General features: G+C 41.2%; 1 protein-coding gene across 8 annotated transcripts in view; it reads left to right on the top strand.

Moving 5' to 3' along the window:
* Positions 1-17,000, top strand: part of nrxn2b (neurexin 2b) — a 635,050-nt gene that overhangs the window by 262,452 nt on the left and 355,598 nt on the right. For all 8 annotated transcript variants that reach the window (XM_051375286.1, XM_051375285.1, XM_051375283.1 and 5 more), the window contains one exon: positions 8,558-8,859. In XM_051375286.1, the coding sequence (XP_051231246.1) occupies positions 8,558-8,859 (302 nt within the window). The remainder of the gene's footprint in view (positions 1-8,557; positions 8,860-17,000) is intronic.

Below are 17,000 nucleotides of genomic sequence, written 5' to 3'. Positions count from 1 at the left end.
TCTCTCTGCTTTATTGACAATAATCTGTGATAAATTGTGCAAGCCTGTGCTTTCATTAAATTTGATGTATGTTTCCATTTAGGCAGTCAGTTTACATTTTAATACAACTATAATCTGTTTCTTTAAGAGTATCTGATACATTATATTTGCAGACCATATGCTCTTGTGATTGCTGTTTATAAAAGTGCCTCTGTGCAAATATGCAAATAGTTTTTGCGTCTTCTCCGAGATATTTTCACCACAGTTCAATATAGAGTTAATGAGCCAAGTCCAACCAATGCTCACTGGAGCCATAGGAAGAAAATAATCCATACCCCTGCATTTCATGTGGTTTCTCTCATGTTGTTGAGGTAAAGGTACACAGACAGGGGCCAACCATAAATGTGAGACAGTATTATTTTGGACGTTCTTGTTTAGATTATTGAAAACAGTTGCAAACAGCAAACAAAACAACAGATTTTTTTCCCCCTGCTGACTAGATTAATCTTTGAATCGCTTTTCATAGGACCATGCATAGAATCGATATTAGTTTTTAAAGTTTCCTTTTCCCGTTCTATAAAACACGAGTACTATGCAATAAAAAGGCGTTGCCCTGCTCCTAATCCCAACACTGAAGGAAGAGGGTATCTAAGAAATAAACATAATTAATAAATAACAGTGACACTCTGTAATGTGATGCAGTGTCCAAGATCTGTGGATAAGTGCAACTCGATGACGGGGGTCTCGCGTGCTCGAGTGAAGGGCATGTTCTTGCTCAATTAATAGGGCTTATTATGTACTTCTCCTGTCTTGCAGTCAGCTCCCTGTTGGCTAAGGAGCCCGCCATTCAGAAGCACACAAGCCTATCGTTAGTGTCAGTTTACTTGACATTTTCTTTGTGTCCCGGTTGAGCCCAGAGACTGAACAGCCCTCCACTGTGATAATAGTCACCTGCCAGACACCCACAGTAGGAGAGAAAAGAAATGACTGAGGAAAAATGAGCAAGGAGAAGGAAGACGAAAGAGTGCAAATCAGAAAGAGAGAGAAAGGGGTGGAGTGGAGTCACGAGGCTTCTGCCATGGTGTCTGATACTGCAGTTACAAAATGGATTGTTTCCAAGGCGACAGACAATTAAAGGCAACTTTTTTTATTCCCATTAAGTCTTATCCTTTAGTGCCTCAAATCATCCTCAAGAACAGAGGAGAAGCAAAACTGTCCCATGAAAATGCTAGCTGTAAACTCTCGGAGATGACGGTGAGTGAGGGAGTCAGAAGGGTCAAACACCACTTTGCCCCTTAACACACAATGCTGACACAGCCCGACTCGAGTCGCACCTTGTTTTCAGGGTCATGTCAGGGTTATGTGACCCAACTTACAGTACCAGCCTACCAGTGAGGAACAGATTTAGTATGCAAATCACTCTTGATTCTGTTCTTCACAGCCCTATGGAAACATTTACTTCCTTTTTTTCTTTGACACCTGCACACTCCTCCAGCGACCTTCAAATACTGTCAATCAAAGCAACAGCGTAAGGGATTAAATTAAAACGAACCGTGCACTCTTAAAATGTGACCTGCAGCTACATTTAAAGGTAGAGGAGCAAAAAGAATCTAATCAAGTGTCTTTATGCCAAGGGCTCTTAAAATGCATGTCCTTCGCCTGCAAAGTCAGTCATGGGTTAGAATAAAATCTATAGACACCTTGTAGACATAAATTTTACTAATACAGTCAAGTGGGTGAATGAAATGTCAGATACACACACATTGTACCAGTAAATGCTACAGTAAAATGTATTCTGTAACTAACTATATATGTAAGTATTATATTATATTATGAGAATTCTTTAGAAGATTTCCCACGCGCTGCAATCTGCATCCTATGATGAAAATACTGTCTCTGCATAAGCTCTTTATCCACCAGTATCATCTACAGGAAATGTGAGGCTGTATATCGTCTTTATACCCAGACTTGGGTATAAAGATTGTATCTCATGAGCTAAAAAATGCAATGGAGACATCTTGAATGACTTTTGTTCTCATACATGACCTCACTGTGGTGGACAGCTAATTCGATATCGACATTCTTGCTCTTTAAGCAGCATCCCTCAGAACAAAAGAAACACTGAATGGTGTGATAGCACATTCACTATGCACTCAACAAGAGGTTTTTAATTGGGGGAGGAATGGTCAGTGCAACAAAGAACTTTAGCCTCCAGCAAATGAGGTGGGCAGACATCAAATTATAGTTCCTTCATTACAGGATTGCAATCAGTCCATAGATCAATACATACAGTAATCACTAGCTGTGGAGAGGAAGGAGAGTGGAGAGGAAGAGGGCACAATGCTCCTCTTTTTCAGACTTGTGTCAATGGCTCTACAAGAGACTGGAGGCAGAGATCCATAAATGTATCCACAAATTACCAATACAGCTAACTAGATAGTGTCACAGGCCAGGCCAGGTCAGGGCTGTACATGGGGAGAAAAATGGAGACATCAGAACAGTCACCTATGATAGAGAATCGTTGTACGAGTTATACATTAAAACAATTTTTATGATTACTAGATACATTTCCAGGGCTGTGTATTGGCAAGAATCTGGTGACATGATGCATAGCACAATACAGGGGTTACATATATTGCATTGTGATTTAGAGGTTTAAACACGAGATTCAAACCCAAAAATCAGTAGTGTTTTAATATGATATAACTGTCTGATGACCGTTACATACTTTACACACAGGTGGTGGAAAAATAAAGGCTCACCGGTTGAATGAAAACCTTTTTTACATTATTACAGTAATTATTAAGCATGCATACCTTTCTGGTGACCTACGGTATGTTGCTACTTTCGAGGTGACCCAGCCAATCCCAGCACTGAGCCAGCACACAGCAGGTTTTGAGAGACCGATCTTTGCCAATGGAGTAAATGATTGGCTTTTGTCCGAGCTTAGAATACCACATATGTTTTTGTTAAGGACAGCTGACAGTTCAGATTTATGTGTGAGGGAGACAAAGAAGGTAAAATCTTTCAGGAGTGAAACATGAAGCAGGGAGGGGTCACAGAGATCTGAGCAATCAATCAATCATCCCGCCTCAGCAGTTTCTCTGCACCCCACCCAAATACCCTCTGACACCACAACTCGCCTCACTTTTCAAAATCTGCATTGCTTCGTCCTCTCCCCCTCAATCTTGGTGTGTTGCATGGCTTTCCCTAGGTCATTGTCTTTTTTCTTTATTGCTTTTGCGCTTTCGTTCCTTCTATCTTTATTTTGTTCTCTTCAAGTCTTTCCTTTAGTTTGCAGCATGCTTCATGAAGACAGCTGTAGATCCAAAGGGGGAGTGTGTGTGTGTGTGTGTGTGTGTGTGTGTGTGTGTGTCTGTGCGCTAGAGCTCTTAATCATTGCCTAAGAGCTGAGTTGGTGTATTCATATGTGTCTATTTATTCACTTATGTGGTTTTATGTGTGTGTGTGCATGTGCAAGTGGCCAAACGTTTAATAAGCAAACAAACATTTTCCCAACAGTTCACAGGCCTTGGAACTAGCGCAGGACACTAGCCTCTGTCTGTAAACCCAGCAGGCCTGTTTGATTCATGAAGGAGCATCAAAGCTTTCATATGCCCCGTACATTTCCTACTGCTCTCTCTCATCTCACTGTTGAATCGTTTCTCCAAAGCTGTCGGATACTCTCTCTGCGGGGTGGATGGCACTCGTCGGAAGCTAATAGAGGGTGACTGTACATGCACATGTGGGTGTGTTTTTTACGTGTGTCTGTGTGTAAGAACAGCGAGGTAATGTGATGTGAAGAGTGAATTTGCCAGCATGTGGTCATCTAGATTATGGATATTTTCACATGCACACACACACACACATACATACACACACTTGTCTTATTTCATTCTCTCTTTTCTAATTCCCCTAAAACTACCTAATTACTCCCAATATGTAATCCATTCGGCCAAAAAGCAGTATGTTAAGGTTCATTATGCGTTGACTAATGCACCACACAAGTTTGGATGGAGCTATTCATGCAGCTCATCTTATTAAACCTGCTCTCTCTCAGTCTGAGATGAATCCAATTTAATAACACATGCTGCACTGCGCTTTTATTACTGTAATATTCACCAAAGACTCGCCTAAAATGGCACTTTCGGGGCAGCATTGACAAACACAGATTGTATTTGTGTTCTTGTGACATTTTATCACTATTTGTGATGCTGTGCTCTTTCAGAGTGGGGACACTTGTTATAAATATCTGCAGATCGTAATTCATGATATTGCTGTTGCAGGGAAGCTAGATAGAATACTTACTTACACATCCTGATGCTCATACTTGCTTGTGACTTTGAAGAAGTGATGGTACAGTAGGATTGTCAGGACTATATGGGATACAGTAGTGTGTGGGTTGGAGTGTGTGATGGTCCAAGTCAATGGCATTGATTCCGCTTGGGCTGGAATTCCATCGTCTTCCTCCGTCCCTCCTCCCCCTCACTCTTTCACTGTGCAGCTCACAGAAGAAGAAGAACAAAGAAAGCCAGGGGTTGCAGAAGGCAAACTGCTTGACCTGACGACTGCAGCAAAATCCTTAGCTATTGCTGGTGGCATGATTGTGACAGAGGTGACAGTTGAGGTTGAGGTTATTGAATCCATTTTATGTACCGTAAAAAGGCAGAGGGGAGAAAGAAAAAGTGTCATCTAAACAAAAAATAAAAGGTGGTGTGGTATTGTTCTGATTTCTGGTCTGAAAATCAGATGTCAGCGAGTGAGCATCACTTCAAGAGCTGGTAGAGGTTTGGGGTTTATGTTTTGATATTTCACAAATAGCTGTGCTCGCAGTGCCACTGCATGGGTGCTAAAACCTTCATCTGTCCCAGCCAGCAGAAGTCTGAATTTACCTTTTTGTCTGTTGTACTCGCATCGTTAAAATTTCAAGAACCTCTGAATCTGACGCATAGGAGAAGCAGCCTGAAGTGCCAGGAATTGCTGCTGAAGCCAAGTGGATACATGTGACCAGATGATAAACAGCAGCTTGCTTCATTACATCTGCTTAGTCATGAAGAAATTGTTGGTTAGATAGCTCTGCTAAGATGCCGGGTGTATCATTTTTGACCCCTGAAAAATACCCTCTAAAGATCTGTCCACCGCATGCAATGAAATCAAATACCAGAGGAACCCAACATTTAATTAATAATAAAGACGCTATTACGGGTGGCTAAATTTCAAATGAGTCATTTCTGTAATGTAGTCAGGGCCTTGTGTGAGGTTAATTGAGACCTTGACAGCACTTAAGTCTCTGCTGTGTGCTTGTGTGTCTTGTCTTACCTCTGGCTACAGTGTCGGCTCTTGGGCTTTATGGAAAGAGATTTGATCTCAGCGAAAAGCGCATACACCAAGTGTGTATGTGCATGTAATCACAACGGTGCTGCCATGGGAGCGAGAGGATGGGATAGAGAGCTACAGTCGATGTAAGAGGAGAAGCAGATGTATATAGGGACAAGCACATATTCAATGGAACTCAAGTGTTCTCAGGGTAGGAAAGAAAGTCGTTCTTTGTATTAGTTTTTGTTTCTTGAAAGCCAAGGCTGAAGTGATCTCCTTTTTTCTCCTTGGAGACTGGGAGGAGGGCTTTTCCAGTGCTCTGCATAGTGGAGGAGGATCACCGACTTACTGGAGCATACAGGAGATACAGAAAATGACTTAATCGAGCACGCAATATGAGATGGATCAGTGTCAACTCCGCGATGTATTACTAGCTTGTCAATATTGTATCTTGCTACCTCTGGCTCCTCCAAAACAAAAAATCATATGATTGTGTTCATTTTTAAAAAAAGTGTATCGAGAAGCATTGTTGGCATGGTGATCAGACTGACAGACGCACCCTCCAACCCCCCCCTCCTTTCTCCTCTCCTGTCACTCCCTGATCCTCTCCAGCTTTATCTCCTCTTCTCAGCCTTCTATTCATTAAACAGACATAAACAAAAGAAAGTTTTTTGTTTGCAGCTAGTGTCTCTCTGTTGCATGTGGCTCCATCTCACTGAGCTCATGGAAGCAATCACAAGCTGTTTGTTGCTTACCGTTAACAGCCCATACTTTGGGAGGGGGCCCAACTTAATACATAATTGAAAATGGTTGCTGTGGTCCATTTGGTACGCTTTTGTTCTTCCTACATCAGCAACGCAGGCACCGCCAGGAGGCTGCTCTAGGGGATTTGCTTTTTTTCTCTGTGTCATTTTTTCCCCTCCATCTCTTTCTCTCTCTCTCCTTTGATGCCTTTTCTCGATGACAATTCACACTTCAGTTGAGATTGCTCTAAATTTCGATTTCAGCCAAAATGCTCTTTTAAGTAGCTGTCTCACTCTGGATGCCATTTGTCCCTCACTTCCTCATTTTTTCCCCCACATATAAAATGTTTTCTTTTATGTGAGTGCATGCACCGATATTATGTGGCTCTGTTTGTTTCAAAGTGAGCTCTATTATTGCCTTTAATGTCCCTGAAGTATAACAGTTAGTATGTCACTTAATGCAGCACTCTTTCTGCCTCTCACCATGGATTTCTCTTTTGATTTTCTTTTTTTTTTCCTTATGACCTCCATGCAGCACTTATTCCTCAAATTGGTGTTAATGTAAGACTGTAATCAACTTTGTCTTATATAGGTTACAGCATGTTGAACTGTCCATGGTCATGTCTCTGTACAAAGCGCACAGCTATCAAATGGACACACTATTATCCATCACCACTCTTCTCTTCCCACCTAAGATTGCTCCTGTGGCGAACTCGCTCGCTCATGAGATTTGGCTTTCAATCTGTCGACCAACGGACCACCCCCTCTGGCCAGCCCCAGCCTCTCTCCCCGGGGAAATGCACCGAGGTCTTGGAGCGATTTTGTTGTAATGGAACTTCAGGATAAACTAGATTTGATGATCCACCCGTACAGGGGCCTCTCGGCGGTTTGACTTTGCCCCTTCTCTTTCCTGTTTCAGCCCTAAACCTCATTACCTGAGGCTGATTCTTCAATCTGGCCTCCCCAGGGAGACAGGGGTGAGGAGGGACAAACGAACACAGGACGTGGAGTGTCACTTCAGATCGCAGTTCATGTCGGGAAACCAGTTGATTTGTATAACCGCTGAGCCGGGATGAGTTATTTGAGTGTTGAGAGATCTTGCTATTATTGGTGGCGTTGTTTGCGTCTGTGCTTTTTCCAAAAGTATTTAGTTTTTGCCACAAGATTTGCACAAGCAGCTGATTTGTATTGCATGTCTCAGGATTCGTGGTATTCAGTAAAGTATAATAACATAATAATTATAATAAAATAATCAGGGATTATATGGAGAATTAGATGAAAGTGAATGCTTACTGGCTTCAGTTTCCACACTTTGACTCGCCATTTTCCTGAGTGTTGCTGCAGTGGTGCTTTGTGTTGTGACAGCTGCAGGTGTTTGTTCAGTTCCTGACAGATGCACACTGTGGCCTCCCTTGACGCAGTTAGGCTGCAGTTTGACATGTGTCCATTGTACAAACTGGCTGTTTTGACTGGTAGTGTGTGAACAAAGCTTACTGCAGTGGAAGCAGGCCGTGTGCTGCGGACGGACTGACAGGCATTAGCAACGTTGTCAACACCTTTTCTTCCCCCTAATCCAAAAAACCTCCTCCTATCTGATTCTAACCCAGCTGTTTGATTTGCTCTGATGGAAGTAATTTTATTTTACATATGGACATCACTCTACACTGAAGGTGTTTTATGTGTTGGATATGTGTTATTCATTTATTCATTAACTAAAACAAAACATGTTTTTGCCCTGTGAAGCTTCCTTGATGAAAACCTATCTTGCATGCATTACAGCCGCGGCAACAATCAATGTTGTAACGCTGGAATCAATAACCACAGCTAATCGTTTTCATCTCAGAATATTTGACCCATGAGATCCTTGCAAGTGCTATATCAGCGTTAGACCCATGCTGATCAAGTGAAACTTGTGAGCGGTACTAGAGTTTAGTAGTTAATCTGCTCAAACACAGCATTTTTGTCTTTTATAGCTAGAGTCTGCCTTTATAATGTTTTTATTAGTTCCCCTCAAGGCATCTTTTAGAACATTAAAAAATACTCGCTTTGAATAATAATATCAATAATAATTTTGGTCTGTTACAGTTGATCCACAAAAAAAAGTACATTCAATCTAAATTTAAGCATAACTACTCCTTCCTGATTTAAAAAATAAATCCACACAAAGTTTTAATTGTTGGAAAAAAGATGTTTCCTATTTAACTGAAATGTCCATTCTCAGTGTCTGTGCACTGGAGGCTTCAGGTTTCCACATGACTCGTGTGGTTTGCACATTAGCCCAGGATTTACTGTGTCACTACACCATGCCTGTACATACACATGTTTAAGTGAGATTTAAGAGAGAAACTTTCTCCCCTCAGCAGTGAAAGTGCCTTCTAGTGTCAAACTGGACAACATCCAACTGAAGTAACAATAAGCAAAATACTCTCAACCAACCGATAATATTGGTGTAATTGTGCTTTCATATACTGTGTCCTTAACTTACCGTTCTTTTTCTTTCCCCCTCCTTTTATCTCCAGGTAAGGAGGAGTCAGTCGCCACCTTCAAGGGGAACGAGTTCTTCTGCTACGACCTGTCGCTGACGCCCATCCAGAGCAGCACTGACGAGATCACACTTTCCTTCCGCACGCTGCAACGCAACGGCCTCATGCTGCACACCGGCAAGTCGGCCGACTACGTGAACCTTTCCTTGAAGAGCGGCGCAGTTTGGCTGGTCATCAACCTGGGCTCGGGGGCATTCGAGGCCCTGGTGGAGCCCGTCAACGGCAAGTTCAACGACAACGCCTGGCATGACGTGCGCGTCACCCGCAACCTGCGCCAGGTAAACACTGCCCGTGTAATCCAGGGCCACCGCAGTCGGGAGTGGTGCCTCTGTCTGCCACCCACCCTATCTCTGCTCCTTTATCTGACTCTCCATCTTTACGTCTTTTCTCTCTGCACTTGGAGCACACAGGCAGCATTTGTTTCACCTTCCTTCTTTTCTCTCCTATTGCTTGCTGTCCAGCTTAACAGGAATTTCATTTTTCCAGGTTGGAATTGATCAGACGGCTGGAGCTGTTTTTTTCTGCTCTTCTTAGCTTAATTTCCTTTCTTTAAATAACCAAAGATCCATCTAACTTTCCTATTCAAAGGTAAAAGTTGAAAACGCATCACAGTTCAGTTCAAGTGAACATGACACTATAGTAATTATGTATATATATATATATATATATATATATATATAGAGAGAGAGAGAGAGAGAGAGAGAGAGAGAGAGAGAAAGAGAGAGAGAGAGAGAGAGAGTTTACACACATTTACATACAATGAGATCAAAGACAACTATGCACATTTAAGTTACCAAGGACATTGTATTTGTGCTGTTATTAATGAACAAGTGAAGAAAGTGCTCAGTTCGGTATGTATGCACATAATGTACTCGGCTACACAAATGGAATGCGCCCTAATTTATCAAAGGTGACAGTGCACTTAAACCCTTTCTGAACAAATTACCCAACACATCTTTACAAACCTTTAATCGTAGCTAATGGAAAACAAAAGAGCACCAGCAACCTGAATGTCTGAGGATATGTGTGTGAATTGGTGTGTGCCTGTGCCAAGCTTGTTCCATCTTTGTTTTTTCATACACACACACACACACACACACACACACAAACATAGCAAAGCTCTGAGTACATACACATGCAGTACACTCTCTGAATACTAGACTCCCTGGTTGCACCAGGTCATCAATTGGCATTTGCAGATACCAGCAGTGAGATACAATCAATTTCACTTACACTTGCTGTGCTTACTTCTTCACATTTTTTGGGGGTAATTGTAATTGGAATGAATGGCTTGTCAGACTTAATAATGGGCATTGTAAGCAGCCCTGAATGCAAAAAGCCTGATGTGAATGCATTAACACAAAGATGGAACATCAACTTCTTTGTGTGCGCCTGCAAAAACATCCCAAGAAAGTTGGTGGGGGAAAGGGGGGGCCAATGGTATCAAACTCTTTCACTTTTAAACACTGAAGAAATTCCTCCCCACGCAAAAAAGGAAAACCTGAGAGCAAAGTGATTTTTAATGTGAACTAAGTGCTGTTAAATTATAGGGTGAAATTTCCATGCCAACCAGACTCTGCAATTTCTGTCATATTGCTATAATATTATTATATATTTCCGTGTGGTAACTTAGACATGGAAATAGTCCAAGATTTGTGGAGCTGATGTTTTATTAGCATATGCTGTACTTGCCTTAGGATAAATGATCACAGTCTCACTGACACACAGAACCTCAGATGCGGCAACTCGGCCACACACACACACACACACATACACAGTCAGGGTCAAATATGTTATGCTGTAGAGCTGTGTGTGTTCATCAGAGTGAGACTAGCTTAATGAGTTTGGGAAGCCAACAGTTTTAAAGATTTACAGCATGAGCCAACCCACCTACCACCAAATGCACCATAATGACCATTAGGCAAATAAGTATCACACACACACACACACACACACACACACACACACACACACACACACACACACACACACACACACACGCCTTAAACTAAAACACTATAATCTGCCTGTCAATCCATCTATGTGCATGTGTGTCTGTACTGCCTTTTACAATCAAATGCGCTGCAAACTGCAAGGATACTGGTGGGAGAAATACCAGAAATACCAGTTACTAAATTTCTTCTATGAAATACTATTAATATAGTTAACACAATACTATCTATAATGTGTCTTGTTGTTAAGTATAAAGCTTAACTAGAATGTAAATTTTAAAATAACTGGGGAGAAGTCTGCAAGTAATCTTATCTTCTTTCCAAAGTTAAATCACTTGATTGGAAATGTACACATAAATAAGTGTTGCTTACTAGCAGGCACATCTGGTAGTGTTGAAGTAATCTCACTTTATTCTCGATGTTCTTGGAGGAAAATGAAAAAATATAAATCTTAAGTCTATCAGACCTCTACCAAGATTTAAAAGATTCAGAATTGTATTATATTAGATGTTAAGAGTTTTCTTATGTTGTGCAAGTTAGTCTTGAAATGATAACCAACGTGATCTCTGAAAATCTTGTTTTATGCAAACTTGAGCGTGAGCTGAGCAGACATCAAAATGCCTGTACTCAGTCCATGCCGTGACCCAGAACTAAGCACCCACATGATGCCGCTCAGCCATCTCTATTACCTCACATAACAGCTTGAATCCCCAGTGGATCATTGTAATTGACATAACAGGCGGCCTAAGTGTTAAAGAGCTCTCTAGATTTACACCAGACCATGCCCACTGAGAGACACAAGGAGAGAGGTATCGATGACATTGACCACCTCTGACCCTATGTTTACTCCCCGGCTGATACCCACCTGATCAATAAGCACTTGCATGCTTGGAAGTCTCGTAAAACACACATGCATTTCCGCAGTTACACGCATGTCAGAGGAATTAAATAGTCTCACACGTGCAGTTGCACCCCAGGATAACACTTTAGGAAAAGCTTATTTTTTACATATTCATGAGGAGTTCATTTATTTATTTATCTGGTATTATTTTTATTTTAAGCCTATCAAAGAAGTGATTACTGGTCTTTTTTCTAGTTTTATATATAAAATATTTGATAGTTCAAAATAGTCTGTGTATGTTATATGAAAGATATATAACAGTTAGGATAAACAGAACTGTAAAACAAAAGTGTGTTTGTTGAGAGATTACAGAGGTTGGATAAAGTAGAGAACTCCTCACAAAGCAATGCTGTCCAATGCAAAAATATTACAGACTACCTTCCACAAATGGCCAGAGTTGAATTAACACTTCCACAATAGTCTTATAAAAGTGCCCATTAAAAACCTAGCAAAGACTGGCTTTATTGGAAGGCTGCTAATCTGGACTACATTGTATCTTGCAATATTGTCCACACCCTATATACAGTATGTTTAAAAAAAAAAAAATACAAATAAAGAACAATGAAACCTACAAACTGACACCTATGTATACCTTCTTATTTTTTTTTGTCTAAATAATCAAAGCATGGGAAAATGTCTCAGTCCTTTTATGTCAGAAACTTCAAACACAAAATAACCACCATCTTTAAATGCAACTGAAAATGTAAACAGCGCACCCACACAAACACAACATTGTTTTCTACTATTCTTGGAGCTAACATAATACCTTGCATTCAATATAGCCTGCAGTCTACAAGACAAGCGTTGGATTCCCGCTGAGGTTGTCGTACAGTCCCAGTGGCCTCCAAAGTCTCATCCACTCTCTGTCTGTTCTTAATGGCTCTTGCAACGTCATGCATATCTACCACTGCATCAGTAAGATCCAAAATAAGTAAAGCCTGTGAGCTCTCACAAGCCAGTCTCTCGCTCTCTCTCTGACTCTCTCTCCCTCTGTATGTGTATGTGTATATTTGCCGTCTTTCTCCACAAAACCTATGAATTTGTCAGCTTTGTGCGGGATAAAATGAAGCAGACAGAATTAGGTGAGGTGATAGGGACTCTCTGCCAAGAGAGGAGAGAAAGGGGAGGAGTGGGGGGGAAATGGGTATGCTACATGCCTAACAAATGATCACAGATTCAGAGCTCCCCTTGGTGGCATCTGGTAGTACTGCAGGTGTGTGTGTGGAAAGTGGTATGTGTTTGAAGAGATTGACTAATCCCTGTGGTGTACATTTGATAGGCAGGCAAGGACACTTGCCTTGACCTGTCTTCAGTGCACGTCTCTCCCCGCATTACACACACATCCCCTCCCATTCTGTCCCATTCAGTGCACACACTGGTTAGCATAAGCAGTAAGGGATCACCTCCCCCTCCCTCTGGTTTGCCTGACATGATGATCTACCATCATGGGCATCTTGTAGATTTCTGCGCTGGTGACCATCCTCGCCCTTTCCCTCCACAGGGATCACACAAAGGGGGGAGGGCAAAAACAAAGATGGAAACCCTCATGCCAGGTTGTCTTGGGAAATGATATCTGATATACTGCACCAAAGCAGAACACATTGTGAAAATAGGTCAAATATTAAGTGTGCAATGACTCTCTAGTCTGGATGCATCTAGCAGTTAAGACCTTTGTCTTGGATACACAGCTGATAGTTTAAGTAAATAAACTACTCATCCTCAGGTATTGATTTTATGATCCCAGTCTAATTTTCCAAGAAGCTCTGCAGACACATGGACCAATCCACACACTACTGTATTACTTGCAGAAATTATTTTTAGCATTAACAACTGGAAAAATCAGCCACAGATCCATTTGTACATACCTTGGACAGAAACTAAAACCACTGGCGCCTGTGTTATTATGTTCATAGCCATTACTCTCATTACAGTTACTCAAAGTCAATCACTCAGTTTGTGTCTATTGCAGAGAAGCAGTTGAGCAAGGTCATATAAGGTAGAGGCTGATTCTTGATGAATATCTGGTGGCTAATGTATTGCCTTTAAATATTAGATATCATATACAGGTTCGGATATCGTTGCCAGCAGTGAGATGGGAGCATTGAATAAAAGACCTGACAGTAGTCAGGATATTTATTTTTATTCTATCAGCTTTCTCTTCTCTCTTCTGATAACAATAAAGGTTCAACCAGCAACCCGAGCAGTATCACACCCAGCAGGGTAACTGTCCTGTATCTGGAACCCCACTCAGTTATAATAAGACACTGAGGTATAGTTACTGTTGAGGTTAATATTCTTCCAGTCCAGCCAATTTCAAGAATGAGTCCAAGTAACATGATTAATTCCATTCTGTTTGTCAGCTTTTATTTTATTTAATTGTCCTATTGATTAAACTATAGATCTGTTAGTGCAGATCTTCAATGAAGATGCAAAAGAACTAAGCTAAGACTTTGCAGTCAACAATGCAGAAGGCAGACAGTCAGTGCATGATTTAAACATGCGTGTACATAATGCTTTTTTGAGCAGAGCGCCATTAATTTTTGAAAATCCGTTTTTTGGCCATTACTACTCCATAATGTAGTGGAACATTCATAAAAGGATCACCTGCTATTCATGATAGGGGATAGTTTAACCCGGCTGCTCTGTAGTTGACAGTAATGTAGCTTTTGTAGTGGTATTTGTTCGACTCATTAATTCGCCTCTATAATATTGTCAGTGGTTTGGTTTTGGTCCATGGTTTGTTGAAATTACAGCAATGCAATGCCAGGAAAAAAAGCTTGATGCAATGCTTTCGATCTGTCTTCTGGAAAAGACAGGAATACAGAAATCCAGTAATCCATAGACTAATGTATTCTTTTAGGGCTAACTCTCCATGTTGACGATAACTGGAACAATCACAATGGCCTCACATCACAACGGCCCGACTGTAAGCTTAACAGGCACTTACATCCCAAAGGACAGCGCAGGCAGTCAAAGGAAACATGAGACACACACTGGCAGGGGGAAGGAAGTGTGCGCTTGTATGTCTGTATTTTTGTTTGTTCATGAGAAGCAGAGAAGGAGAGAGTGAGAAAATGATTGTGTGCACAATAGAGAGTAGTAAATGAAGTGCAGTGCTGCTGCCTGAGACTAAAGGAATATCTGAGTAGTGGGAGGATGGGGGGAGCACTGGGAGAGAGACAACAGTTTCTTCTCTACAACAAAAAGAAGAACAGAGGCAGGCTTTCTTTTAATTCCCCAATGTGACGATTCAACATCCACTATGTCACAGAACTGGGCCAGTAACTTAGCCAGCGTCTAGAGAGAGACCTTTGAACTCAATATTTCTCTTTTTTTGCTATCCTATTTTTCCTTTATGTATCACTGTCACCCTTTCCTCCCTTTTTACTTTCTCACCTACAGTATCACATGTCCTTCTCCTGTCTCTGGCCATCTCTCTCTCTCTCTCTCTTTCTCTCTGCATTGATGTTCACCCTCTTTTCCATATAATTAGACCTTGGATGCAGCTATCAAATTAATGAAGGGATCAGAAAGATTTGTTAATTGTCTGTTCATGATGAATGTACAGCCCTGAGATTCAGCTGCCAGAGTTCAGCTGGAGAGGGCGAGCTTTGATCCGCACCAGGATCGAGTTCAGCAAAGGTCACATAGAGAATTATAACCTGTTAGACATACTGTAAGCACAGCAAGAAATGCAATTTCGAGAAAGTGTATTTCTGCTATTAACTCAGGGACTGCACAGCTGGAAAAATCTATAGAGAAAGGCATATATAAATGTTTGTTTTGCTGTGGCTCAGATTGATAAAACACTAGGGATTCAACCTCCCAGGAAAACCTTCATATTTACTGTTCTGCAATCCCCTGTTAACAAGAAGTGTTGTGTATTACATATTTGCCAACAGCAGTAGGGCTTTACTTTCTTTGACTAAACAAAACAAAAAGCTACTCAGCATCAGTAACAATAGAATAATGGCTATCATACAAAGACAACAAGCAGCAATACAACATTAGATAAAAAAAACAATACTAGTTTATAGTTATTCAGTTGAGCACACAAATGCACCCCATCAAATTCCAAGCTACTTCTTCTTCACTTCCATGCATGTCTTCCATACGTAATAGAAATTGGTGTCGGCTAACTGTATGTATTAACATTCAACACACAACACTGCTCTCACGCTACGCCTGCACACAACCTCTCAACCACTATATGGTTGTTATCTAGAGAAACAGGCCAAGTCAAGGGATGGAAATCCTTTGAAAATTGACTTTCCACCCAAAATATAGTGTGATTTGAAAATGCAAAGCTGTCACAGCTCAGTTGCTGTCATGACTGATAAATTCATCAGGGAGAATAAGTCATTTATTCACGTTGTAAGATCTTCTACATGCGCTGTGATCTTCTAAAACCATTATCCTTTTGAAAATGAGGAATTTCCAAATTTACTGTAGAAATGTAAACCTTTCATTCATCGTTCATTCACTGATATGCTGTAATCTGTGTTACTAAGACATCACCATATTATAGCATCATGTTATAGTAAGTAGCAGGGCATGTCGGGGAAATGATCACATTTATTTCATGAGACATCAATCCTCCCCCTTCAATCAATACTAGATGCCTGGACGCTTCCCCCATCTTTCTTGTTCTTTCTATCTCTTCCTCTCCTACTTGTTCAGGTTGTTTTTCAACCATTTCTGTAAGCCGTGATCAGCTACAATTGCCCTCCTTCCTCCTCCTCTTCCATCAGCCCATCCCTCCTCTCCTTCCCTCTCATCCAACCTTCCACTAAGAGGTAGCCAGAATTCCTAAGAGAGAGCCAATCACTTCCTCTCCCGCTCCTCTTCCCCTCCCTTCCTTTCTCATTTTCACTCTGTCTCTCTCGTCCATTCTTGCTTGCAACTTGTCACTTAGCAACGGTGTCTGCTTGGGTTTTGGATTGTCCCTGGCTATAGTACCCCAGTAGTTGAATTAACCCTTTCCATGCAACATCTAGTCAAACAGTATGCTATTATGGATACAGAATGTCCTGACTTACCAGGTGGAAGCATTTAGAAACCTGCCTTGGTCATTGGACGAGAAAAAAATAATCCAAGACAAAGTACTTAATTAACTTAATAAGTGACTGTTTACTCAAGCTATCTTAATCTTGAACCCTAGGTTTACATGTTGTGGACTCCCCCAACCAATACACCCTGTGGATTAGCTCCTACCATTCACATGTTAACATCTTAAAAAGGACAGCATGTGTTTAGTATAATGACAGATTGAACCTCTTGTGGCCAAATCGAAAATACCATTTAGAGTACTCAGCTGTGCCAACACATACAGCAACACACTTCTATGGTAACAATAGGAATTGCTATTCAAGGCAGGCAGGGGCAGTGGATTTGTTTGATGTACATAATGACATGCTAACACCCCTGTAATCCTTTCTCGGTTTACTGCCAATGACATTTTAAGCATTCCTAATGTGCTCCAGCCGTGCTGAAAGGAAGTGGGGGGCACTGTCATCCTGTGAGTGGATGTGCGTTTAGGATTCATTATTAATATTATTATTTTTTA

Source organism: Dicentrarchus labrax, unplaced genomic scaffold (assembly GCF_905237075.1).
Source record: "Dicentrarchus labrax unplaced genomic scaffold, dlabrax2021, whole genome shotgun sequence".
Lineage (NCBI taxonomy): Eukaryota > Metazoa > Chordata > Actinopteri > Moronidae > Dicentrarchus > Dicentrarchus labrax.
Note: the sequence above shows the minus strand (reverse complement) of the source record. Positions and strands in the feature narration are given on the sequence as shown.